Genomic DNA, 26,655 nt, shown 5'->3' with positions numbered 1-26,655 from the left:
AGCTAGAACTTGACATCACTTAATAAGACCAGGGAAGTTGACTGAAGGAAGAGAAGGAAGGAGCACAAATACATTATGCTCAAGATGAATTTTACTCTGAGATTCCTAGTAGCCAAAGTGAAAAAGGATATGTGCTTTGACCCACAGCTCTTTTTGGTCCTGGCTCTTCAGAGGAAATGGAGCTTTTTCTCGTGGTACTGAGCATAGAAGCCCGGGTAATGCTCAGTGACAGGTGTCATGAGGCTGGTCTTTATAGCTTCTCCTAGTGGGCACCAAAATGGATGATGAAGCTTTCTGGATGAGGGTGGTGGGGAGAGGGTGCTCCTGGCAGAGGGGACAGCGTGAGCAGAGGCCTGGTAGTGTGGACAAGCCGGTGTGTTTAGGGAAAGGCAGGCTCCTGCACTGACCCAGCGGGTCCTGTCGTTTCAGTTGGGCCATGTGGTGCTCTTCCCAGTCTGGTTCCTGTACAGTCTGCTCATGAAGCTGTTCCAGCGCTCCACGCCAGCCATCACCCTCGAGAGCCCGGACATCAAGTACCCGCTGCGGCTCATCGACCGGGAGGTGAGTGCCGGCCGCTGCCGCTGCCTCGTCAGCATCACAGCATTGCCCAGCACCTACTCTGTGCTCAGGGCATGGTCCTGCTCTGAAGTAGATACTGTTGTCCACCCATTTTACAGCTGGAGAAAGCAAGGTGATGTCTCTTGCTAAGGCCACCAGGAAGTAGCAGAGGAATTTAAACCCTGGTCTCTCTGTCCACAGAGCCCCTTCTCTGAACCGCACTCACTGCCTCATGGAAGGTCAGAGTGGAAGGAACCCCTCAGAACTTTTAGGTTCAATCCCCCATTTATGGGGTAGGAATGCAGGGGGTGAGAGATTTGAAGATAAGGTCTCCTCCCTCCTCCCCCCCCCCAGCATCATTCCCCACAGCCTGGTACTGCTGGACCTGGACACCTTTCACATCTGTGCAGATTCCCTGGGTGCTCTGAGCCGTGTGGGCTTCCTCTGCCTTGTTTGATTCTTACTTTCTTTCGTTAGTTAGTTCATACTTTTTTTTTTTTTTTTGAGACAGAGTCTTGCCCTGTGTCCCAGGCTGGAGTGCAGTGGTGTGATCTCCACTCTCTGCAACCTCTGCCTCCCCAGGCTCAAGTGATTCTCCTACCTCAGCCCCCTGAGTAGCTGTGATTACAGGCGTGAGCCACCGCGCCCAGCCTAATTTTTGTATTTTTTGTAGAGGTGGGGTTTCGTCCTGTTGCCCAGGCTAGTCTCAAACTCCTGGGCTCTAGTGATCCCCGCACCTCCACCTCCCAAAGTGTTGGGATTACAGGCATGAGCCGTGGTGCCCGGCCTGACTCCTTTTTTTCAAAGCTCTGATTATGATTTAAAACCATCCTCTCCCTCTTTTGCCTTGCCCCCAGTAAAGGCTGCTTCCGTTGGTCACTTGCCCTCTTCAGAGCCCCTCCCTTGCTCTATTTCTGGCCACCCCCAGCAGGCACAGGAGGGGTGTGGCAGGGAAAACTGAGTCACAGCAGAGAACATCATCTGCCAGGGCCCAAGTCTCCACCCTGGGCTTGTGCCTGGTGCCTCTGACTCAGGCTTCACAGGAATCTCAGGCTTCCATGGCACGGAGCTGGCCGTTTCCTGTAACTGTTGGGGCAAGTATCTGTAATTGTCCCAGGAGCTCACAGAGAAGTTGACAACCAGAGAGAAGCAAAAAAATACAAAATGAAAAGTAAATTATCGGCCAGGCACGGTGGCTTATGCCTGTAATCCCAGCACTTTGGGAGGCCGAGGCTGGTGGATCACCTGAGGTCAGGAGTTCAAGACCAGCCTGGCCAACATGGTGAAACCCCATCTCTACTAACAATACGAAAATTAGGCCGGGCATGGTGGCTCACGCCTGTAATCCCAGCACTTTGGGAGGCCGAGGCGGGCAGATCATGAGGTCAGGAGATCGAGACCATCCTGGCTAACACGGTGAAACTCCGTCTCTACTAAAAATACAAAAAATTGGCGGGGCGTGGCTGGGCTTACGCCTGTAATCCCAGCACTTTGGGAGGCTGAGACAGGCAGATCACAAGGTCAGGAGATCGAGACCATCCCGGTAACACGGTGAAACCCTATCTCTACTAAAAATACAAAAAATTAGCCAGGCGTGGTGGCGGGCACCTGTAGTCCCAGCTGCTGGCAAGGCTGAGGCAGGAGAATGACGTGAACCTGGGAGGCAGAGCTTGCAGTGAGCCGAGATTGCACCACTGCACTCCAGCCTGGGTGACAGCAAGACTCTGTCTCAAAAAAAAAAAAAAAAAAAAAAATTAGCCAGGCGTGGTGGCAGGCACCTGTAGTCCCAGCTACTCCGGAGGCTGAAGCAGGAGAATGGCGTGAACCTGGGAGGTGGAGCTTGCAGTGAGCCGAGATCGTGCCACTGCACTCCAGCCTGGGCTACAGAGCAAGACTCTGTCTCAATCAATCAATCAATATGAAAATTAGCCAGGCGTGGTGGCAGATGCCTGTAATCCCAGCTACTTGAGAGGCTGAGGCAGGAAAATCGCTTGAACCCGGGAGGCAGAGGTTGCAGTGAGCCAAGATCACACCATTGCACTCCAGCCTGGGTGACAAGAGCGAAACTCCGTTTCAAAAAAATAAAAAGCAAAAAAAAGTAAATCACCACCTCCCAGATGAGACCACACTTAACCTTGCGATATGATTTTTTGTTTGTTTGTTTGTTTTTGAGATGGAGTTTTGCTCTCGTTGCCCAGGCTGTAGTGCAATGGCGTGATCTCGGCTCACTGCAACCTCTGCCTCCCAGGTTCAAGTGATTCTCCTGCCTCAGCCTCCCAAGTAGCTAGGATTACAGGTGCCCACCACCACGCCCTGCTAATTTTTTTTTTTTTTTGTATTTTTAGTAGAGTTGGGGTTTCGACATGTTGGCCAGGCTGGTCTCGAACTCCTGACCTCAGGTGATCCACCCGACTTGGCCTCTCAAAGTGCTCAAATTACAGGTGTGAGCCACCGTGCCTGGCCCTGTGATATGTTTTATACTTATGTAAGCAGGCACACATGTTTTTTTCTTACCCAAATGAAATAATAACATTTTGAAACCTGTTTTTTAACAGTATTTTCCCTTGTTATTGTTATTGGTGGGTTGTTTTGTTTTTGTTTGTGTTTTTTTAGAACAAGGTCTCGCTCTGTCACCCAGGCTGCTTACTGCAACCTCAAACTCCTGGGCACAAGCCTTCTGAGTAGCTAGGACCATGTGCATGCACCACTATGCCTGGCTCTGTTACTGTCATTCCTTTTTGTTGTTGTTGTTGAGATGGACTTTCGCTCTTGTTGCCCAGGCTGGAGTGCAATGGCACAATCTCGACTCACCGCAACCTCCACCTCCCAGGTTCAAGTGATTCTTCTGCCTCAGCCTCCCACGTAGCTGGGATTACAGGCATGCGACACCATGCCCAGCTAATTTTGTATTTTTAGTAGAGATGGGGTTTCTCCATGTTGGTCAGGCTGGTCTCCAACTTCAACCTCAGGTGATCCGCCCACCTCGACCTCCCAAAGTGCTGGGATTACAGGCATGAGCCACCGCGTCTGGCCCTACTGTTTCTTAATTCCAGAAATAATGTATGATTTATATGTGCTCACAGCAAAAACTCTGTAAGGTATGACCTCCACCCCTGCCCCATTGCCGCATCCCAGGACCCCGTGCAGAGGGCCCAGGTCACAGCTCAGCGTGAGCCTGCCAGACCCTGTGTGGGTATCACGTTCATACACGGGTGTGTGGAGGTGCGGGTGTGTGCACACTCAGTTTCTTTTTTTGATAACCTGGCTTTTTAGCCAGCCATACAACATGGATCCTTTTAGTATTTCATCATAGGGATGTTACACAAGGGAGCATGTGGCAGATGTCCTAGGATTGCAGCTTTGCCCCCTCATTGTGCCCATGGTGGCTTTGCGGGGTCCGCAGCGGGCCTGCTCTGGGTGCTCTGTGCTTTGCCCCACCCGGCTGCCCTACTAGAGGTTGGCCAGCACCATAATTGTTTGTCTCTTGTCCTCATTTCTATTCTTTTTTTTGAGACAGAGTTTCACTCTTGTTGCCCAGGCTGGAGTGCAATGGTGCGATCTCAGCTCACTGCAACCTTGCCTCCCAGGTTCAAGTGTTTCTCCTGCCTCAGCCTCCTGAGTAGCTGGGATTACAGGCATGCGCCACCACGCCTGGCTAACATTGTACTTTTAGTAGAGACAGGATTTCTCCATGTTGTTCAGACTGGTCTCGAACTTCCGACCTCAGATGATTCGCCCGCCTCGGCCTCCCAAAGTACTGGGATTACAGGCATGAGCCACCACGCCTGGCCATCTCATTTCTATTCTTCCTCCAAATATTTTCTGGTACATGGGTGTCTGACCTTGACCCTTAGGACCAGTTGATAGTCCTGGAATCCACTTCCAGAAGGCCTTGGGGCTCTGTTTGCCCCTAATACAGAAGCTTCTGGTAGAGGCAGCTTTGAGACCTGGGCTGCCTGGGAGAGGTTGGTGGGCCCCCTGCACACCTGATCCTGAGTGGCGTTTGCACCATCTTTCCTGCGATTTGCCTCTGCTCACACGTGTAGGGACGGGTCTCTCCTTGAGGCAGCTGCTCTGTGCTGGAACACTGCTCAGGTCGGAGAGTTCTCGTACTGAGCCGAGATGGGCATCTGTGATGTCCTGCCCTGTTGGAGAGGTCTGTTGTCCCCCTCTAAGTGATGACACCATCCACATGTGGACTTTGCCACGTTTGGATGTAAGCGCCTCTGCAGCGCCGACCTTCCGCATGGCTTCTTCACACTCCCTCTCCTGGCCATGCTGGGTACTGGGGACCCCACAGGAAGTGCACCCTCAGGGCCCTGGGTTTGGTTCCAGCTCCAACTGGAACTGATTATGTGATTGTCCCTGGCCTGAGCGTAAGACCCACTTAACAAGACCTCAGGGGATTTAGTCTCAGCTCCTTCCCTGGCCCAATCTGGCTCTTAGCCAGCCCCCCTCCTCCTCTGCCACTGTCCCAGCCACTGACCATGCCCTGGGTGCCCACCCCGTGCAGGGTGGAAGCCTGGCTTTGGGCTCTTGGAGTTCCTGGGCAGGGAAGGCTCCCACTTTCTGCCCTGTGAAGCCCACCTCAGTCCTGGCTGCCCCATTTCCCAAGGGGCTGTCAGGTGCAGTGGCTTCTGCAGCCCCTCTCTTGGGATGCAGGCCTGGGCACGTGCAGCCTTGTCTAGCTCTGCCCCAGTTTGCCCATCCAGCCCCCGAGTTCTTCCTGCCCCTTCAGGCCACTGCTTGAGCTGATGGCAGAGATGGATTCCTCCCTCCCCGTCCTGTCTGGCATCCTCCCTTTGGGACCCTGGGTTCATTTCCTGCTCTGGCCACCTTGTTTGTGGCCCCTCTAGGCCAGCAGGACAGACACACCCAGCGTGCGCCTGGCCTCAGCACCTCACACGCAGCGTGCATGTGTGTGCATCTGTGCTTGGTGTCGGCGTCACGTCTTACAAGGACAAGCAGGCACTGGGGAAGGGTGGGGACACAAAGGAGGAATGGGATGGAGGCTCCGAGGCCTGGGAGCCGCCCTGGGAGGCCCTGCCCTGGGGACCGTTCAGCAGCTTTGGGCCTCTCTCCAGATCATCAGCCATGACACCCGGCGCTTCCGCTTTGCCCTGCCGTCACCCCAGCACATCCTGGGCCTCCCTGTCGGTGAGTCACGCCCCTGCTGGGCCCACTCGGAGCCCGGCAGGCTGCTGGGGCACTAGATCAGAGAGATGGGAGCTTCACATTTCCACCAGGGAGAGCGGGGAAGCCTTCAGGAGGTGACAGCTGCCCTGGGCCTTTGAGGGCGAGTTTGTTGGAATGAGAGTGGGAAGGCCCAGAGTCCCTGGCAGTGGCACCAGCAGGAGTGAAGGCATGGAGGCAGGAAGCTGGGACGTGAGGGGAATCCCCGGGAGGGGTGGGAGGGGGCCGTGGGAGCTGAGGCCAGGCCAGGCTTTGAATGCCGGGTGGGGTGCAGGGGAGTGGGTTGACAAGACCCAGGGGTCACCCGCAGGATGATCTCTGGCCCAGAGTGACCCCGTTCTGTCCTGCAGGCCAGCACATCTACCTCTCGGCTCGAATTGATGGAAACCTGGTCGTCCGGCCCTATACACCCGTCTCCAGTGATGATGACAAGGGCTTCGTGGACCTGGTCATCAAGGTGAAGCCTCTGGGTCATGACTGTGGAGGGGGTGTGGGTGGGTGGCCATGGCAACAGCCCATGTGGACCCCCTGGACAGGGAAGTCTCCCGCTCCCGCCCTGTGCAGCCCAGCCTCGGTCATGGCTGCCCCACTTCCTCAGGGGCTTGCAGGGGCAGTGGCTTCTAGAGCCCCTCTCGAGTCCACGTCCCCCCGCAGCCCAGACTCCAAAGACCCAGTGCTCCCTTGTGCCTGGTTTCTGAGTAAATAGCACGTCATCATTTACCAACAAAAGCCAAAGAAGGGGGTCTTGGCAGAGAACAGGGGCCAGGGTTCAGGGCAAGTGCCTTCAAACAAGGACAGGTACCTGCAGCAGAGGCTCCAGAAAGGCCGGCTGGCGGTACAGACGCCCCTGCTGCGAGGTGTGACGGCGCAGTCCCATCCCTGCTCTCAGGCTGGGAGATCCCTGGGAGTTGGGTCCCGAGTGTGCGGGGTGAGGCAGCCACTCCACCGTGGTCAGCGGCCGGGCCTCTGTGACACGCAGGCCCTGTTCTTACTCGTTTCCCTAAGAAATGTCCCTCAGGCCTGCTAGGGAAACATGTGAGGGGCTCGTGGGGTGTTGTCTGGGAGCTGGAGTGATGGGCTTTCTGGGGTCTGCTGCGGGGTTCGAGGTGGAGGTTCACAGGAGAAGATGCAGGCGTTAGGGGCAGCAGCCCGGAACCTGAAACACACACGCCAAGTGGGAAGTAAGAGGCAGCATGACGGCCCCAGCAGGGATGTTTTTATGAAAATTAGAAATACAAGCTCTCAGCCAGGCACAGTGGCTCACACCTGTAAGCCACTTTGGGAGGCCAAGGCGGGTGGATCACCTGAGGTCAGGAGTTAAGAGACCAGCCTGGCCGACATGGAGAAACCCCGTCTCTACTAAAAATACAAAAAAATTAGCTGGGCATGGTGGTGCGCACCTGTAATCCCAGCTACTTGGGAGGCTGAGGCAGGAGAATCACTTGAAGCTGGGAGGCAGAGGTTGCAGTAAGCCAAGATCATGCTACTGTACTCCAGCCTGGGCAATAGAATGAGAGCCAGTCAAAAAAAAAGAAACACAAGCTTTCCTGCAGAACAGAGGGTGAGAAGCAGCCTAGACCAGTGGGTATGTGGGGTGTTGGAGACCCTCCCCAATCAAGGCCAAAGCCCTATAGCCTCCCCAGCCCAGCACCCTCAGGTACCCCTGGAGCCCCCTTACTGGGCCGCAGCTGAGGCCCTTACCTTGCCAGGTCTGGGGGCAGGCACTGGATCTCAAGGGTGGGAGGGGCCCTGGCCCGGGCTCCTTCCTTGCTGGGGCGCCCAGGCCTGGCCTCAGGAGCCCGTCTTTGGCTGGAGGACGGACACTGGACACATAGTCATGGGGAAGCCAGTGCTCCCTGCAGGGACAGGTACCTGCGACCAAGCTTCCAGAAGGGCCACCAGGGATGGGTGGGGTTGGCTGGTGAGAGTGGCTCCCTAGCAGGTGACAGTGAAGGCGAGATCTGGGGCTGAGTAGGCACTGACCAGGTGAAGAAGGAAGAAAAGGAGCTTCAGGTGCAAAGGCCCTGAAGTCAGCAGCGGGCTCAAGGATCGAAGTGGCTGGAGGGTTGGGACAAGGGGTGGGAGAGGTCAGTGGGGCCAGACAGGGCCTTGGAGGCCCCAGTAAGGTTTGGGGCTTTGTCCAGAAGCACAGAGGAGGTGATGAGGGCTCAAGCATCTGTTCACGTTGAAGTCTCTCTGGCCAAATGTGGAGAAGCTATTAGGAGGATTCAAATTGAGGATGAAAAACTCACAGGTGACCAGGCCTCTCCTGGCTTGGAGACCTCGCGGGCTCCCTTGGTCCTTGATAAAGGTTAGAGTCCTGGCCTGGCACCCAGGGCCCAGGACAGTGTGCTCTGCCTGCCTGTCCCTGGCCCTCCACTCCCCTCTGCCTCCACACCCCGTAGCCACCCTCTGTGCTGAAGCCACAACAGGCTCCCCTCCCTGAGGCACTGTGTACACGCTGTCCCTCCCCCAGCCACCTTCCCCTTCTCCATCTATCAGACTCCCTGGGCAGGGTGAGCCGCTCCTCCTCTGTCTCCCCATTTCTTTGTAGGTGTCGGATTGAGGCCCTTCTCTTTCCCAAGACAGTAATCCTAGAGAGTGCAGGGCAGGAAGTAGTCCCAAGAGTGAGGGAGGTTTTTAGCGACAGCACAAAACGGAAGGGACTGAGTGTCCACCAGGAGGAGTGTGGCTGAGTGGGCCTCCCAGAGCCTTTGCTGACGGGTTCAGTGTCTCCCGTTGGGAGGGGGCCCCGGAGACAGTTGGTGAAATGTGAGCGCATCCAGCCCTGGAGTTGGTTGGCCTTGTACACGAGGCTGGTGGTTTGCTTTCCCCGGATATGTCAGGTGGAGGCTGACTCCTGGGAGGACGGGGTGAAGGACGGGGTGCAGGACAGGTACGATTTGACGGCTGGGTGGATGGGGCTCCACAGGAGAAGGCCATGTGTGGGTCTCAGAAGAGCTGCAGAAGAGGCAGTTGTCTCCCGCTGTGGGCAAGAGCTCGCCCCTGAGACCTGGAGCTGGGGACTGAGGGCTGCGGGGGTGTCTTGCAGGTTTACTTCAAGGACACCCATCCCAAGTTTCCCGCCGGAGGGAAGATGTCTCAGTACCTGGAGAGCATGCAGATTGGAGACACCATTGAGTTCCGGGGCCCCAACGGGCTGCTGGTCTACCAGGGCAAAGGTGATTCGGGTCGGAATCCCTTGGTTACACGGCAGGCTCAGAGAATTGGAGAGCTTGGGGGTGCTGGGTGCAGGGTGCAGGCCCCTGGCTCTGTGTGGATGGGTGACTCTCGTCAGGCCTGCTGTCCCTCTCTGGGAACTGAGTCTCCCTGGCTGTAGAGGGGGTAAGTTGCTGGCACAGGGGTTGCAGACAGGCCGCTCCTGGGGGCCACGTCTCACCCACTGCCAGCCTCCGTTTGGCTTTCTCAGCATCTGAAACAAGCAAGCAAGAGGACAGAGCTGAGCCTCCGGGTTCCCAACCTCTCCACTGCTCCTGCACCTTCCTAATGGCTCGTGTTAGAATGGCAGCTGCCTCTACCTCGGACCTCACAGTCGGGGCAGGTTCTCCAGCCCCCTCTCCAGCCTCTCCAGCCACCACACATGGCATGTTTGATGGCCGGGCCTCACCCCTTCTCTCTCCCCAGGGAAGTTCGCCATCCGACCTGACAAAAAGTCCAACCCTGTCATCAGGACAGTGAAGTCTGTGGGCATGATCGCGGGAGGGACAGGTACATGGAACCCCCCACTGAGGCGTCCGGCGGCTCATGTTAAGGGTGGGGTTGGGGTGTGGGTGAGGCGCAGGTTCTGAGTGCCTGGGAGCTACCAGAGGTCAGGGGCCCAGGCCCAGTGGTCCTGGCCCCTCCACCCCAGTACACCTGGGCGGGGCGGCGCCTGTGAACAGGCCTTGCTCAGCACGTGCGAGGCCCGGCCGGCTATTTTGCAGGCATCACCCCGATGCTGCAGGTGATCCGTGCCATCATGAAGGACCCTGATGACCACACTGTGTGCCACCTGCTCTTTGCCAACCAGGTCAGTGGGCATCCCCATGATGGGCAAACTCAGCTTACCCTGAGAGGGGACTTCGGGCCTGGTCAGGTGCTGTTCAGGGGTCTGCACAGCTCTGCTGAGATTCTGGGGATGACCGGGATGGGGGGGCCCTGAATGTTCTGTGCACTGGCGGCCTTGGCAGCAGCACGGCGGGCAGGCTTTGTGGTGCAGCGCCTGTGTCTATCTGAGGGGGCTGCCTTGCGGGGAGCTCCCTGAGCACCCCCTCCCCTGGCTGCTTCCTCCAAAACTCAGAACTCCCTTCACCGTGAGCACGGTGTGGAACCCACTGGTAGAGTGGGAAGAATGCTGGCCTGGACATGGAGGGGCCCATCTTACAAATGACCAGACATTTGCACGAAGCCCCTGAGCTACAGGTTGTCAGGGCAGGATTTGAATGTTGGTGCCTCTGGCTCCTGATTCATATCCTTGTCCACGAGCCCACTGCCTGCCTGCCCTGGCCTGCTGTGTGGCCTTGGACGAGCTACTTTCCCTCTCTGAGCTTCACTCCCTCATCTGTAGAATGAGCTGATGAAACTGGGTTGTTGCAAGGTCTTTTCAGGTTAGTGTTTTGTGACTGATGACGTAGATTTGGGGGAGAAGATGCTTGCCTGAGGTCCTTGGATGTGGGTCCTTGCCCCACCCTGCCTCCCCGCAGCTGCAGAAAACTGCCGCAAGGCCAACCGAGATGGCCTTGCCAGGCCCAGCGGAGAAAGAGCCAGAAATTCTAAGCTGGCTGGTGTGGAGGGAGGGAGGGCAGCAGTGAGACTTGGTGGTGCTGGTTCAGAGTCTGTGGAGGCCGTCAGACCGTCTGTCACCCGCACAGGCCATCTTTGCAGCTGGTAGCGAGGGCAGTGTGGTCGCCTCATCTCGTACCTCCGAACACAGGCTCCGGGAGGGGCTTGACTGTGCATGTCTCGTGGGAAGTGCTGAAACCAGGATGCAAACCAGGGTTTTATTTATGTATTTATTTCAAGACAAAGTCTCGCTCTTGTCCCCCAGGCTGGAGTGCAATGGCGCAATCCTGGCTCACTGCAATCTCCGTCTCCCTGGTTCAAGTGATTCTCCTGCCTCAGCCTCCCGAGTAGCTGGGATTACAGGATGTGCGCCACCATGCCCGGCTAATTTTTATATTTTTAGTAGAGATGGGGTTTTACCATGCTGGCCAGACTGGTCTCGAACTCCTGACCTCAAGTGATCCACCCGCCTCAGCCTCCCAAAGTGTTGGGATTACAGGCGTGAGCCACAGTACCCAGCCTATTTTTATTTTTAAAAAACTATTTTAGAAAACATCATTCTGTTTTACGTTTTTGCAAACCTTGGAATGTCTGGCTTCATAGGACAGCTAGATTCCTGTGTTTGTTTCTGCATCCCATCTGTGTGATGTTGCCAGTCACGCAGCCTCTGGAAAGTGGCCCCATCTACTGAGAGAGGAAGAGTGAAAAATACCAGTGTCTCAGTATTATATGAAAACCATTTGGCCTCAGGGATCCTCTCCAGGGTCCCAACCCCAGGGGTCCCCATGCTATACTCTGAGAACCGTGCCAGTCGGGTCATTGCTGCTCGTTTTCTCTCCTTCCTTCCTCCGTGACCTCAGTGCCTGGTTTTGAGCTGGGAGCCCCCTACCCTCGAGTAGCAGCCCTCCAAGGTTCCATCCCTCTGTTCATCTGTCAGGTGGGTCGTGGTGGTGACCACCTCAAAGGATGGTGGTGAGGATTAAAGCATGAGACACACTTTAGCTCAGAGAGGAAGACATAACTTTTTTTAAAAAAATTGAGACGGAATTTCACTCTTATTGCCCAGGCTGGAGTGCAATGGCGTGAATCTCGGCTCACTGCAACCTCCGCCTCCCGGGTTCAAGCGATTGTCCTGCCTCAGCTACCTGAGTAGCTGCGATTACAGGCGCCCGCCACCACATCCAGCTAATTCTTTATATTTTTAGTAGAGACGGGGTTTCACCATGTTGGCCAGGCTGGTCTCGAACTCCTGAGCTCAAGTGATCCACCCACCTGAGCCTCCCAAAGTGCTGAGATTACAGGCATGAGCCACCATGCCTGGCCTAAAAAGAAAGTTACACATAGTTAATAGAAAAAAAAAAGTGAAAAGATGCACACAAAAATCCTAACAGTCATTATTTCTGAAGGGTTTCAGGTGCTTTTTCTTCCATATTTTCTGTATTTTTTTCCTTGAGTTCATCTAGCCCAAAGCCTGTCCCTGTCCCTGTCCTCACCCCATTAGAGCAGAAAGGGCCCTCAGCCTCCCACCCTCAGAAACTGGAGAAACTGTTCAACACCCCGTGTTCCCTGGGATGTGTTGAGGCTTATGCCCCTCACACAGCTCATCTGCTGGAGGGGAGCACCAAGGAGCTGGACCTGCGATCCCTAACCCTGGCGATTCCCGTATTCAGGCACCCTTGGGCTACACGGAGGGTGGGTGCAGTTCCCCGGCCCTGGGAACAGAGGAGTCACGTCTGTGGCTGCCTCCTGGGGAGAGTCCACCCCGCCCTTGCCCAGCCTGGGAGCTCAGTAGCGATTTGTTAGTGGGCAGCCCTTTCTGGGTGGCAGCGCTCTTTGGCCCCTGGTTTCTTTGAGTTCCATGAGGTCAGGGACACTGTACACTGACCTAAGGAGCCCCTTCTGTCCCTGTGTGACCTGCAAATGCTGGGCAGCAGCCTGTGATGTGATCAGAGGTGGAACAGGGGCGGGGGGGCGGGCGGGGAGTCGGGTAGGGGATTCAGGGGGAGATCCCTGATAGCCCCTGGAGGGTCCAGGAAGCTTTCCTGGAAGGGATGACGCTGGACTGAGTTCTGCAGGGCTCTGTGACAGCCGGGTGGGGGTGGGGGAGCCGCAGGCCAGCCAGGAGGATGGGTGTGGGCAAGGCCCAAGGGGGCCAGGTTGGGTGGGGAGTGGTGTCTGTACTTCCTGGTTTCTGGAGGTACAACCTGAATGAGATCCCAGAACGCAAAAAGACTTGCTGGAGGGCTGAGGGTGCAAACCCTGAGCCTTCTCACGGGGCCATTGCTTATTGTATGTGTTACACCCGCTCCCGGGCTGACCCCCTGGAGTATCTTGGCACGTTTCCCGTCTCTTCCCTTTTTGCTGTCGCGCAGCTTGGCCGCCTTTAGTTTTTTCCATTTTTCCCACTCTCAGGACATCGAGCCCATTTCCTCACAACAGCAGAAGCAGTTGACACACTGAGTTTCTAGCGAACGCCTTCGCCCCTTCGGCAGCAGCTTTGGGGGGCTCCTTAGGCTAGACAAGGAGAGAGGGGTGCCAGGGTGATCTCTGGCCGAGTCCCCTCCTGAAAGCTCTGCAAGCGTGTGGCCCGCAGGCAGGCGCGATGACGAGGTGCGTCTCTGTTGAGTGTCTCCAGGGGCAGTCTGCCACCCATCCTTCCTGACCGCCTGGCCCTGTCCCCTGCAGACCGAGAAGGACATCCTGCTGCGACCTGAGCTGGAGGAACTCAGGAACGAACATTCTGCACGCTTCAAGCTCTGGTACACGCTGGACAGAGCCCCTGAAGGTGAGTGAGGGAGGCCCCTCACTGGGTGGGTGGGAGGTGCCAGCCCACAGTTCACCTTTGCCCAGCTGTTTGTGGCGTTGAGCCTTTGGACGACGTCTGGCACTCACTATGGCCCTGTGGGAGGCAGGTGGTGTGGCCCCATCTCACAGATGAGGAACGAGGGCTCACCGAAGCCACACAGCCGGAAACCACCACAGCCCGGCCTGAAACCCAGGTCCTCGCCTCCAGAGGCGGAGTCCTTTCCCGGGCGCACTGCACTGCCCGGCTGGGCAGAGAAGGCCAGTGTCCCCTCCCTGGGCGGGGCTCACTTTGGGGCAAGTCTCGGGGCAGCGGTGGCGGCTGCTGCTTCCACATCCCAGCGTGCATACTCTCAGGTGCTGCCGAGTACACCAAGGCCATCTTCTCTCCCATTGTCAGCCCTGGGGAGTGGGCTGGGCCGACGTTTGGGTTACCCTTGTTCCACCTGTCCAGTGGCTGAGCTGCTTGCCAAGGGAGTTGTGGGAGAGCCAAGCTGGAGGCAGCGAGTGAGGGCCGCCCCACCCCCACCACTTGCAGTGAGGTTGCCTCTGGGAGTTAAAGCGCCCTTCCCTTTTTGGCTTCAGATAGAGATGTAGGTATAAGTAATATCTCAATTTCTTTGCTGTAAGAAAAGCAGAGCTCAGCCTTCCCCAGGAATCATTCTGGTGATGTTTAGCTTCAGGGCTGAGAGACTAGGGAGTGGCGGCGACTGCAGTAAATTGGAGCGCATCTGCCTGGTCCGGAGGACACAGCCCCATCCGCCGTGGGCAATCCCGCTGTGGAGTATAGCCCTGTGTGGCCAGGGCCTCTGCTTTTCAAGAGAAGCTGGGGACCTGCATTTTCTGGGAAATTTCTAAGTGTTGGAAGCACCATTTTTGAACACCTGTGTGAGCACCAGTTTGGGGTCTCATGTCCTGCCATCTGCCCCTGCTTTGCCTCCGGCACCTCCTACGGCCCCACAGTTTCCTCAGGACTAATCCACGGTGGGGGGCGCACACCCTCTGCTGATGATCCATGGCAGGGGGTGCATGCCCTCTACTGATGAGGGAGCTCTGTCCACACCACCCTCCGCTCCTCCCAGAAAGGAGCACATGGGCTCCGGGACTTGCACCACCTGGCTAGCACCAAGGAGCTGGGTCACCTGGGCCCATCCCTGAGGGAGCAGCCGCCCTTCTCAGATGACCAGCTTGGGTTCCAGGCCTCCAGGCTGAGAGACCCAGGCCTGGAGGGGGTGGTGGATGTGTGGGTTGTCACCGTGTCCGGCCTCTGGCTGGACCTGCTGTCCTGGGTCAGCCCACCCCCTCCAGGTCGGCTGCTCCACCTGGTGTGCTCAAGAAGCCAACCTGACCCCGCAGCTGACCTTCCAGTGGGGGAGGCAGAGGACTAATGGGAGCAGGTTTCTTAGTAAATTATAGCGCGGTTATGGTGGCGGGGTTCCTGTGATGTGGGGGGCCAAGGAGAGCCAGGCAGCGGCTGGAGCGGAGGTCAGCCAGGGCACTGGCTCTGGGAGTCTAGCTGCTGTTTCTCTTCTACTAACGAAAGGAGCAGGCCGGGCGCGGTGGCTTACGCCTGTAATCCCAGCTCTTTGGGAGGCCGAGGCAGGCAGATCACGAGGTCAAGAGATCGAGACCATCCTGGCCAACATGGTGAAACTCTATCTCTACTAAAAATACAAAAATTAGCTGGGCGTGGTGGCGCGTGCCTGTAGTCCCAGCTACTCGGAGGCTGAGGCAGGAGAATCGCTTGAACCCGGGAGGCGGAGGTTGCAATGAGCTGAGATGGTGCCACTGCACTCCAGCCTGGCGATAGAGCGAGACTCCGTCTCAAAGAAAAGAGCATTTTATCCTGTACCCATGTGTCAGTCTAAAGGGAGGAAGTGATAGGCAGCTTTACTCCTTTCTGACTGCAGTTTCTAATAGCATGGGCGGGGCCAGCTTGCTGCGAGGCAGGGTTTAGCCCCATCCCAATTCCAGATGAGTGATCCAGATCCCTGGTGCAGGCAGGAGCCCCTGCCCTGTGGCCGGAGCGAGGCCTGGTCCCCCAGGGAGGGGCCAATGCTGACCCCTGGTGGCAACAGGCAGCAGCACCTGCACCACCACCACCGGACAGTTACCTGCCAATGAGAGGAATAGTTGGGTGATCTCCTAGCATTTTTCGTGTACATTTGTTGCCACTGTGACCCACAATTCAAGATTAGTTGAGGTACTGCTGTAGCATTAAATGTAAGCTGAAATTCCAGAGGTTGAGAAAGAAAGTGGTAACAGGCCAGTCTGGCTGTACCGTAGCTAAGTGAAGGATGAGGAGAGCCCCAAGGACTCCAGGCAGGGGCAGTGACTATTTCCCCCACAGAGCCACTTTCAGGACAGGTACAGAGAAAAATACATTAAGCCATGCACGGTGGCATGCACCTGTAGTCCCAGCTATTCAAAGCTAAGGCAGGAGGATCACGTGAGCCCAGGAGCTCCAGGCTGGAGGGCATTATGATCACACCTGTGAATAGCCACTGCCTGCCAGCTGGGGCAACATAGCCAATTCCTGTCTCTTAAAAACACACACACACACACACACACACACACACACTAAAAAGAAATCGCTGTGAAATTGAAAGGTGTCTTACATACCTACACATTTTGTACACTAGCAAATACAGTTTATGCCCATGCAGTTTTTACAAGGTACTTTCAGATCCACTTCAGGTCCATTGCCCAGCTATAAAACTATTTTCTGTGCCTCGCCTTGTTCCAGAGGGATTTTAGGAGGCTTACAAAGACTCATCTGGTGAGTCAGAGTGGCACAAATGGGAAGTGGGAGTGAAAGAAAAACAAGTGCAGGGCTATAAAATGAATGGAATCAGGACTGGGGTTTGTACAAAAACGGACTATAATGCATGCTTGCTGTGAATGGGACACGCGTTATCACTCCAGGCTTCCCAGCAGCCAAGGTGAAAAGGGAACTGTGGTCAGTTACTTAGCTCATGGAGTCCATGAGATAAAGAGGACCCCCTTGCTCAGCACGGTAGACTCTTCCTGGTTCCGGGGCAAGCTGGGACTGCTTTGGCCCCTGCCCGTCAGGACCTTCGTAGCGTGGAGTGTATGCTGTAAACTTGGGCCATCTAGGCAGGGTGTCTGTGTCAGCCAGTGCCAGCCCTCCTGGCCTGAGGCTTCAGCAGCTTTTTTCTCTTGGTGTTGAGGGCTGTGGGGTGGTTGTTTCTGGTTACTAAGGATAGAGACCAGCCATATCATCGTGGGCGCTCAGGGCTCGAGGGGGCAGGACACACAGCTGTGGATGAGACTCGGTTCCTCATGGGCCGACATTCTTGGGGAGTTACAGTGGGCTCATGGAGGTGGGGGCAGTTAGAGACTGTCACCCTGAGCAGCCTGGGGCAGAGCACCAGCCTGGGGACCTCTGGATCCTGGAAGGTACATCTCAGTCGTGTCCCTGCCTCATTGTGTGATCTTGAGCAACTCAACTCTGGGTCCTCTGGGCCTCGGTTGCCACATCTGTAAAATGGGATTCATATTCCCCGCCCTGTCCACCCACTGGGTTGTTCCAAGGGACACCCCGGAGGCCAAATGGAAGCAAAAGCTTTGCAAACTGTAAAGTGCAGTCAGGGGAACCATGATGGGCTTTGTACACTGGTTTCAGGCTGCAGGGCCTGAGGCCATAGGCTTGAGTCAGGGTTGGGGGCAGGGGGTCCTGGTGACAGTTTGCTGGGATCAGCCTCTCCATTCTTCAGCATTTAAGGAATTCACCGCCTAGGGTTGGTCAGTCAGCAGGTTGGTGACCACACAGCCACACGTCAGCTTACCTGGTCTCTCACCCCCACAGCCTGGGACTACAGCCAGGGCTTCGTGAATGAGGAGATGATCCGGGACCACCTTCCACCCCCAGAGGAGGAGCCGCTAGTGCTGATGTGTGGCCCCCCACCCATGATCCAGTACGCCTGCCTTCCCAACCTGGACCGCGTGGGCCACCCCAAGGAGCGCTGCTTCGCCTTCTGAGGGCCGGGCACGGTCACACGGCCACCCGCCCCGCTTACCCCACGCCCTGTTCATGCTCACCCGGTCACCTCCCCACATCGCACACTGGGGCCCCGGGTTCAGCCTGGCCTGCCCGTGCCCTGGTGAATGACCTGGCTGAGCAGGCCCCCTGGGGCCCCTTCGGGAGCAGGGCTGTGTCCCAGGTGGGCCACGGCTGAGCCTTCAGAGTAGGTCCTGCCTGGCACTTACTGGTCCTTACCAGAGACGCCCAGCCCCATCCCTGTCCTCATGACCCCTCGTCCACCCCACACACACACTACAAGGCTGAGGGCTGCCAGCAGCCCCGTCTGCCCACCATTCCCGGCCGTGGACCATAGTCAGGATGTCAGCAGACACACATGGGCAGCCCAAAGCTGCAGGTGCCAGGGCCCACCCCAGCCTCGCCTGTCACCCCCACTCCCGCCTCAGGGCCAGGCCCAGGCCTCACCACCTGGCGCTGCATGAGACATTGACACCAGAAAGCCCTCTTGGGGGCACTGCTCCCTACCCCAGGGCCCTGGCCAGCCGGGAGCTTGGCTCTCCTCTGGCTAGAGTGGGAAGAGGGGGCTGGCCATGGGGCCCTCCCAGAACCTCAGCATTTCCTTCCAGCCCATCCAAACACTGAGGCAGCCTTGGGGAACCCCGAGCTGGGGGGTTGGCAGCCCGCTGCACCGCCTCAGGGTTTTGGGGTCCTGGGCTGGGGCCACCATCCCCGATGGCAGAACTCCCACAACCACATGTATTTATTCCTCTGTCCTAAACCGTCCCCTCCTTCCCTCACCCCAGCACAGGGGGATTCTGAGCAGTGCCTCTTGTCTGAGGGACATATCAGTGACCTCGACGTTGCCTTTAGACTACAGTTGTGTTAGCCTCTTGCGTATCGGCTTTTTCAGAGTCATTTATGAGCAGGAAAAAAAAAAAAAGTAAAACTTTGCTAATATTAACCCTTCTCTAGCTCCTCGAGGGTCTGTGACCTGCAACACAAGGGGCGGGGTCAGGAAAGGGCTGGGGAAGACCTAGCATTTTGTTTTTCTTTTTTGAGACGGAGTCTCCCTTTGTCACCCAGGCTGGAGTGGCATGATCTCAGCTCACTACAACCTCCACCTCTCGGGTTCAAGCGATTCTCCTGCCTCAGCCTCCTGAGTAGCTGGGACTAAAAGTGCCCACCATCACACCCAGCTAGTTTTTGTATTTTTAATAGAGACAGGGTTTTGCCATGTTAGCCAGACTGGTCTTGAATTCCTGACCTCAAGTGATCCACTCACCTCGGCATCCCAAAGTGCTGGGATTACAGGCGTGAGCCACTGCGCCGGGCTCCAGCATTTATTTTTGATGTATCTTTATGGTAGAAAATTTGGAAAGTGCAGAGAAGTATACACAGGAAGAAAAATTCCCAACCCCCAGAGGCAAACCAGCTGAAACCACGCAACCCCAGTCACCCCAATGCACCGCGAGGCTGCTGCCTCCTGTCAGGGTCAGATGAGCCTCGAGGCTCAGGAAAGTCAGAGGATGCCATCTGCATGGTGGTGAATTACAGAGGTGATGAGGCAAGGCGGGTGTGGGGCTGTTCTTAAAATGGGGCAGCAGGACGGCCCCAAGGAGATGGATTTGGGCTGGGACGGGAAGAGAGAGCTGGCCCTGCTGGGGTGGGTGGTTGTTCAAATGGTGGAAACAGCAGACGCAAAGGCCCTGCCGTTGGGACCAGCTTGTGGAATAAACTTTCAGAAACAGATCAAAGAAGGTAGGTGGCTGGAAGGGGCAGCAACGATGAGGCTGGAGAGGGAGGCGGGGCTAGGCTGGTGCTCGGGCGACTTGCTGGGTGGCCCTAGGAGCACAGTGAGGCCAGTGTGGCTGGAGGGGAGTGGGGAAGAAGAGGGGACGGGGCAGGTTCACAGGAAGGAGGGCCCAAGACCAACCTCGGGGACCAGGAGAGCCCTGTCTCCTCTCACTTCGCATTTTCCATTCTGTCTCTGGCCACCTCACTACCTACAGTGGCAGGAAAAGGAATCTCAGACCCAAAATGGCCTTCACACTGTGGCGGGGGACTGCTAGCGATGGACACGCGTTAGGTTTCATCCTCATTTCTGTCCCTGTCTGAGGCTGAAAGGCACAGGATTTGAACACAGGCCTGCCTGAGCCCACAAGAGGCTGCCTCCGGGACCTGGGAAAAGGGGATCAATTGGACCTGATTCCCACCCTCTCCAGGTCTGTTTCCCCATTCAGAAAATGGGAGAGGGCTCTAGGGCAGCGATTCTCCGTTACGACTCGACACCTTTATTTATTATTTTTGAGACAGAGTCTCGCTCTGTCTCCCAGGCTGGAGTGCAGTGACACGATCTTGGCTCCCTGCAACCTCTGCCTCCCAGGTTCAAGCGATTCTATTGCCTCAGTCTCTGGAATACCTGGGGATTACAGGCGTGCACCACCACACCGGCTAATTTGTATTTTTAGTAGAGATGGGGTTTCACCATGTTGGTCAGACTGGTCTGAAACTCCTGACCTCAGGTGACCCACCCTCCTTGGCCTCCCAAAGTGCTGGGATCACAGGCGTGAGCCACCATGCCCGGCCAACACCTTTAAAATAACAGTTGTAACAGGCCCTTTATGCTGCAGAATTCACAGGCAGTATCACCTACCTATGCGAAGAATTTTAAAAATCAACACAGCTCTAAATGAGTTATAAAAGAGCAAGAAAGGAGGCCGGGTGCTGTGGCTCATGCTTGTAATCCCAGCACTTTGGGAGGCCGACGCGGGTGGATCACCTGAGGTCAGGAGTTCGAGACCAGCCTGGCCAACATTGTGAAACCCCCGTCTCTATTAAAAATACAAAAATTAGCCGGGCGTAGTGGCGTGCGCCTGTAATCCCAGCTACTTGGGTGGCTGAGACAGGAGAATCGCTTGAACCTGGGAGGCGGAGGCTGCAGTGAGCTGAGATTGTGCCACTGCACTCCAGCCTGGGCGACAGAGCGAGACACCGTCTCAAAAATAAAAATAAAATCGTCCTCCGCATCTGCCCTACACTGTCCAGCTGACCCGACTGGCCAGCCTGTCCTCCTCCCACCTCTCGCGCGTTCCTCCTGGCACGCCTGGAAGGGAGGAAAGGCTTAATGGTCCCGTTCTATGGGTGAGGAAAAGAGGTCTGGGAAGGAGCCCGGCGTGGTGAGGCGGGCCTGTAATCCCAGCTACTCAGGAGGCTGAGGCAGGAGGATTGCAGGATTGCTCTTACCCAGTTTCTTTCTTTCTTTCTTTTTCTTTTCTTTTCTTTTTTTTTCTTTTTTTTTTTTTTTGAAACGGAGTCTTGCTCTGTCGCCTAGGCTGGAGTGCAATGGCGCGATCTCGGCTCACCGCAACCTCCGCCTCCCGAGTTCAAGCGATTCTTCTGCCTCAGCCTCCTAAGTAGGTGGGATTTCAGGCCGCGCCACCGCACCCGGCTAATTTTTTTTTTTTTTTTTTTTCAGTAGAGACGGGGTTTCTCCGTGTTGGCCAGGCTGGTCTCGACCTCCTGACTTCAGGTGATCCACCCGCCTCAGCCTCCCAAAGTGCTGAGATTACAGACATGAGCCACCGCTCCTGGCCTCTTACCCAGTTTCTGCACGGAGCTCCTGATGCCTGATGGCCAAGAGGACATAACCCCACCCGTTCTAAGGGCATGGAGTGTATTTTTAGAGTGATTGGAGAAAATATGTGCCGAACACCTACCTCAGGCCTGGCGCATGCTGGAGGCTGGGGTTATATCAATGCAAAAGCCATTCCCTGTATTTAACACGTAAATGAATTAGGCTTTTTAACTCTCCTATAAAGTATTTGCTCCATTTTACATATTAAACGCTGTCAGAACTGAGCTGCTGTGTGAGGCCGGGGCGGGACTTATCTTTCTGAAGCACAGAGAAGCGGTTATACGGGGAAGTTTGGGAGAACTGGGTAAGGCCGCACATATGGAAATTGCCAGTTTCGTGGGTCACAACGTCAATACACTTAGACCAGCTCAAAGCGCAGTTGCGGACAGTGATGAAGCGCAGAGCGTCCCCAGCCAACAACAAGACTGCCAAGCAACCGGCAGCGTGGGTAACGGAGAAAACAAGGAAAAAAACGCACTCACCACCCACCAACAAGAAACAGAAACACAGCCACCCCACTCTCAGTCTACTTTTTAGGTGTGAATGGGGTCGGGCAGATCGCAACTCCCAGGCATCCCGCAAAGTAGGCGGGTCACCTTAGGGGCGACCTTTACCCGCTCAAAAATTCGTCTCACATTAGCAGTGAGGATTCGGGCGTCACCCCGAATCGTTATTTTCCTTACTCATAAGTTTAAGGCATAAGAAACCCCTTCGTTTATTTCCTAGGTAATGAATTCTATTCTCATTAGGCGTATGATGACTATCGTAGTTGACTGTCGAGGTCATGATCTAGTTCCATTGAAGTTTTTCTTACTTGTTAATAAGGTATTTTGTTGCTTTTCATTTAATTTTTTTCCGTCGAGGAAAATAAATAATTCATAATGTGCCGAACTTCCGTATGCAGATGAGCAGCCAGCCCCGCGAAGGCTCACGGGGAACGTCCCCGCCCCTTCCGGTTCTTGCCTGCTTTGAGCTGGCTGTCGCGAGAGTTGGTCCGCGGACGCCGGAAGTAGTTCGTCGCTCCCTAGCGGCCGAAGGGGCGGACTCGCGGGCTGGGGGTGTCTCGACTGCTTTCGGCTTGCTCGGCGGAGCAAGATGGCGGACATCTCCCTGGACGAACTCATCAGGAAGCGCGGGGCGGCGGCGAAAGGACGGTGAGAGGCCTTTCCTTTCTTCGGGTTTAGGGTCCGCGGCCTAGTGGAGCTCGAGGCGGGGGAGGTAGCGGTCCGGGAGCGACGCGGAGGACCGGGTGCGCCCGCCCCCAACCACAGCCGCGCTCCTCATTGGCCGGCCGCCGCCGTCCGCGCCGTCCCCGCCGTCCCCGCCGCGGCCCCGACCGCCCGCCCACTGGCCGAGGCGCAGTCCCTCTGGCGGGCCTGGGAGGCCGACGGGGCCGCGGCGGTGACAGGGTGCCGCCTCGTGGACCTGAGGGGCTGCCCCCTGGGGCCCCCGCGTTCCGGGGTCCTGGGGTCTCGGCGGCGCAGCCTCCTCGCATGTCTGGACTGGCATTTGGGCCCCGCTCCGTGATCTCGGCGCTGCCTGGTCTCCACCCATTTTAGAGTTGAGACAACCGAAGTTTAGTAGCAGGAAAGTGACTTGCTCCGACGGCCGAAGCTGAGGCGCAAGCCCAAATCCCCCTCCACGCGGCCCCTGTTAACACTCGCCTCCCTTTGTGCGGCGTTTTAAGTTTTCTGAGCCCGTTCATATACACGATGCCTCATTTAATCTTTTACAGTCCTGTTGTCTGCTAGCTATTCATGTTACCCACCTTTTACTGATGGGGAACTTCAGGCTGGAAGTGGTAGAGTGACTTGCCCGAGGCCACGGAGAACTGAGCGGCGGGCTGAGCGCGATTTAATTGCTGGCTGAGTTGGCCTCCTACATGGGCTTGAAAAACTGGTGGGTTGGGCGGGAGAAAGTGCTTGAGCTGGCTGAGGAGCCATGGAGGTGATTTGCAGTCATGTCTCCCAAACTTCCCCTAGACCCTTAAATGTTATTAGTCATTTCAAGCCTTTGTGAGCTGAGTTCATCTGTACGAAGAAGTGAGAACTTGGCCCAATAGTTTCCCAACACACATTAAGTTTAAATGTCTTTGTAAATAGCCAGGATGTAAATATGTTAGATATTGTTTTCTCAGACATTTGTTCTCTCAGCAGATGTTTATTTTTATTTTTATGTTTTTTCTGAGACGGAGTGTTGCTCTGTCGCCCAGGCTGGAGTGCAGTGGTGCGATCTCGGCTCACTGCAACCTCCGCCTCCCCGGTTCCAGCGATTCTCCTGCCTCAGCCTCCCAAGTAGCAGGGACTACAGGTGTGCACCACCACGCCCGGCTAATTTTTGTATTTTTAGTAGAGATGGAAGTTTCACTGTGTTGGTCAGGCTGGTTTCAAACTTCTGACCTCAGGTGATCCTCCCGCCTCGGCCTCCTAAAGTGCTGGGATTACAGGCGTGAGCCACCGGCCCGGCCATTCGGCAGATGTTTATTAATACCACCCATATGCCTGTGGCTAGGTTTTTCTCTTGATGTCTGAAATGTATCCCTCACCTCCTTCCCCATCCTGGACACTTGCACCAACTACAACTGCCACCACCACCTCATAATTCGCAGCCAGCACTTACCTGGCTTCTGGTTCATAACGGGCACACATTAGTATTTGTTTCCTCAACTACTGACTGTGAAAGCTCTCTCAGATCTCCATCTAGTGACTGATGTGAAGCTGGTGCTGGCTTCTCTGGCCACTTCTAAGTCCATCCACATTTTGTAGGTTCCTTTGGAAACGACAGAATGATCCACCCCAGGTTCTTCTGTCTCTGAGGTCACTCCCCCAGTTTCTGACTGCAGGTGGACTGCACTGTAGTCTATTTGATCTGTATGTTTTTGGATTTAGTGTGTGCAGAGTTTTGTTTTGGGCAGTAGGTGGGGCTGCAGGAATGGGGGGTGGGTATGTGTGGATCCACAGGAACAGGGGCCTTGCAGCTGGATACACCTGGCACCTGCCACTGTTGGATTCTGTTTCCCTGGCCAGGGGAGTTCTGAACTAGGCAGTTTCCTCACTTGTAATGGTGATTCCTGGTTGAGGGGGATTAAATGTGAGAAGGGTTTTTTTTGTTTGTTTTTTTGAGAGGGAGTCTCACTGTATTGCCCAGGCTGGAGTGCAGTGGCACAGCCTTGGCACATTGCAACCTCTGCCTCTTGGGTTTAAGCGATTCTCCTGTCTCAGCCTCCCAAGTAGCTGGGATTACAGGTGCCCGACACCACGACTGTCTAATTTTTGTATTTTTAGTAGAGATGGGGTTTCACCATGTTGGCCAGGCTGGTCTCGAACTCCTCACCTCAGGTGATCCACCCCCGCTCGGCCTCCCAAAGTCCTGGGATTACAAGCATGAGACACTGCGCCGGGCCAGAAGGTATGTTTTAAAGTTTGTGCCATGTGGCAAGTGTTCAGCAAAGGCTGGTAATTATCTTGGACCTTTCCTTAAAGGCATAGAAGCACACAACGCCCCTGGAGCATAGGTGAGCACTGGGACTCTAGAGGCAGACCGCCAAGCTTCCAATCCCTGCTTCTCCCACTTTCCCTAGAACCGTCTGCAAGTTACTTAACCATTCCTTGCCTTTCTTTCCTTATCTATAAAACATGAGTAATATCTACTTTATTAGGTTATTGTTAGGACTGAGTGAATTAATATACCTAAAGTGCATTGAAAAGTTCCTGACAACGGGTAGTTAAGTGCTTGATAGATGTTAGCTTTCGTTATTGTCATTGAAGGCTTCTTAAAGTAAAGGAGTAACATGATTCTATTTTTAGCTTGAAAATATTTCTTTGCCATTGTGTGAGGATTGGATTGGGGCAAAGAGTGCAGGCAGAGAGACTAGCATGGAAGAACCTGGAGTGCATGCTGAGTTTGAGTTAAATCTTCTGGAAACTCTGTTTTTATCTCACTTGCACAGCCAACAAAGAAAAACTAGATCCAGTGGTCACTGTTAAGATAATGTGAAAGATCTGAACAAATTCAATGAACAGATGTCATTTCCTGCAGTAAGTTTATTTTTATTTTATTTCTTTATTTTTTTTGAGATGGAGTCTCACTCTGTTGCCCAGGCTGGAGTGCAATGGCATGATCTCAGCTCAGTGCAACCTCTGGCTTCCGGGTTCAAGCGATTCTCCTGCCTCAGCCTCCCAAGAAGCTGGGACCATAGGCATGCGCCACCACGCCTGGTTAATTTTTTTGTATTTTTAGTAGAGGTGGGGTTTCACCGTGTTGGTCAGGCTGGTCTTGAATTCCTGACCTCAAACGATCCACCCGTCTCAGCCTCCCAAAGTGCCACCGTGCCTGGCCATACATTCTATTTTACATACTGCCTAGAAGAATCTGCATACTTGGAACTTTGGTTTTAATGTTGCATGGATATTCCAGGAAGAATTTTGTTGTTTAAGAAAGCTTTTTCCTCTTAGTAGAAATAGCCAAAGATCCAGCTTGCGGAAGTGTAAATAACCTCTTTCCCCACCACTCTGCTCACTTTGTTTCCTGTGATCCCAAGGATCACATTTGTGGAATGTGCTTGTTCTCAAAAGCAGCCATTCTGTTTTGTGTTCCTCACACCTTCTGAGTCAAGAAAAGGGTCATAGCTGGATGCAGTGGTTGCTCATGCCTATAACTGCAGCTGTGTGGGAGGCTAAGGCAGGAGGATTGCCTGAGTTCAAGGCTGCAGTGAGCCATGCTTGCACCACTGCACCCCAGTCTGGTTGACGGAGCAAGACCTCATCTCTTTAAAAAAGAAAGAAAAAAGTCATTACCATTATTATTACCTAGGCCTCCAATTAATTATTAAAAGATTCCTTGACTAATGGGAAATGATTGAACCAGAAGAGGGTGGTTTTGAGTGATACCTTCCTCCATGGTGAGGTGCTATCTTTCCTCACCACAGCACATCTCCAGTGACTTTAGTTGTGAAAGATCCGTAGAGAGTCTCCTCAGGATAGCATTAGGTACCAGTTGCAGTGCTGGCCTGCCCCTCATGTTGGTTTTTTCCTTTATCTGTTTGAGACAGGATCTTGCTCTGTCATCCAGGCTGGAGTGCAGTGGCAAGATCACAGCTCACTCCAACCTCTGCCTCCTGGGCTTAAGCAGTCTTCCTGCCTCAGCCTACCAGGTAGCTGGGACCACAGGCATATGCCATCATGCCTGGCTAATTATTTTTGTATTTTCTGTAGAGACAAGGTCTCGCCATGTTGCCCAGGCCGGTTTCGAACTCCTGGACTCAAGCAGTCCTCCTGCCTCTGCCTCACAAAGTGCTGGGGTTACAGGTGTGAGCCACTGTGCCCAGCAGTTTCTTCCTTTTAGATATGAGGGCATCCCCAGTTAAGTCAGTTGACATGTCCGCTCTTGTTAGTTCGATGAGTTTAACCCTCAGCGGATAGCTTTCTGTCAGCTGCCTCCAAGCAGTTCAGTGTGGCAGCCTTGAATGTGCTGGAGGCTGGAGTTGAGCAGCTCTCTGGGCCAGACGCCTCATCTGGGGAGTCCTTGGAGCTGGAAGTGGGAGGTTGTGGGGGGACAGGGTGGATTGTAAACTTTGCAGTTCAGCCCAGGACTCTGGTCCTGGTACTGATTGCTTGTTTCCTTGTTGAAATAAGATAAAGGAAATAAAGACCTAAACACAAAAGGGAGGAAATGAGTTATTACA

General features: G+C 55.0%; 2 protein-coding genes and 1 non-coding gene across 5 annotated transcripts in view; 2 read left to right on the top strand and 1 right to left on the bottom strand.

The window, feature by feature from the left end:
• LOC100982559 (NADH-cytochrome b5 reductase 3) overlaps positions 1 to 18,299 on the top strand; it is a 31,043-nt gene extending 12,744 nt beyond the window's left edge. The window contains exons 2-9 of the mRNA XM_034948369.2: positions 430 to 561; positions 5,643 to 5,715; positions 6,102 to 6,208; positions 8,804 to 8,933; positions 9,397 to 9,480; positions 9,696 to 9,781; positions 13,219 to 13,318; positions 17,165 to 18,299. Of these exons, the coding sequence (XP_034804260.1) occupies positions 430 to 561; positions 5,643 to 5,715; positions 6,102 to 6,208; positions 8,804 to 8,933; positions 9,397 to 9,480; positions 9,696 to 9,781; positions 13,219 to 13,318; positions 17,165 to 17,337 (885 nt within the window). The 3' untranslated portion in view covers positions 17,338 to 18,299. The remainder of the gene's footprint in view (positions 1 to 429; positions 562 to 5,642; positions 5,716 to 6,101; positions 6,209 to 8,803; positions 8,934 to 9,396; positions 9,481 to 9,695; positions 9,782 to 13,218; positions 13,319 to 17,164) is intronic.
• Positions 18,300 to 19,073: 774 nt separating this feature from the next.
• POLDIP3 (DNA polymerase delta interacting protein 3) overlaps positions 19,074 to 26,655 on the top strand; it is a 34,135-nt gene continuing 26,553 nt past the window's right edge. The window contains exons 1-2 of one of the 3 annotated variants that reach the window (XM_063603343.1): positions 19,074 to 19,560; positions 21,877 to 22,126. In XM_063603343.1, coding sequence (XP_063459413.1) covers positions 22,068 to 22,126 — 59 coding nt within the window. In that variant the 5' untranslated portion in view covers positions 19,074 to 19,560; positions 21,877 to 22,067. Of the gene's footprint in view, positions 19,561 to 20,377; positions 22,127 to 26,655 lie in introns of those variants that run through there. The other 2 variants (XM_003805178.5, XM_003805179.6) reach the window with 2 other exon arrangements.
• On the bottom strand, positions 21,523 to 21,672 carry LOC112438166 (U12 minor spliceosomal RNA). Its single transcript, XR_003026645.1, has one exon. It is a non-coding gene; the product is annotated as a U12 minor spliceosomal RNA (small nuclear RNA).

This window comes from Pan paniscus, chromosome 23 (assembly GCF_029289425.2).
Source record: "Pan paniscus chromosome 23, NHGRI_mPanPan1-v2.0_pri, whole genome shotgun sequence".
Lineage (NCBI taxonomy): Eukaryota > Metazoa > Chordata > Mammalia > Primates > Hominidae > Pan > Pan paniscus.
This window is presented reverse-complemented; position numbering and strand designations above follow the sequence as displayed.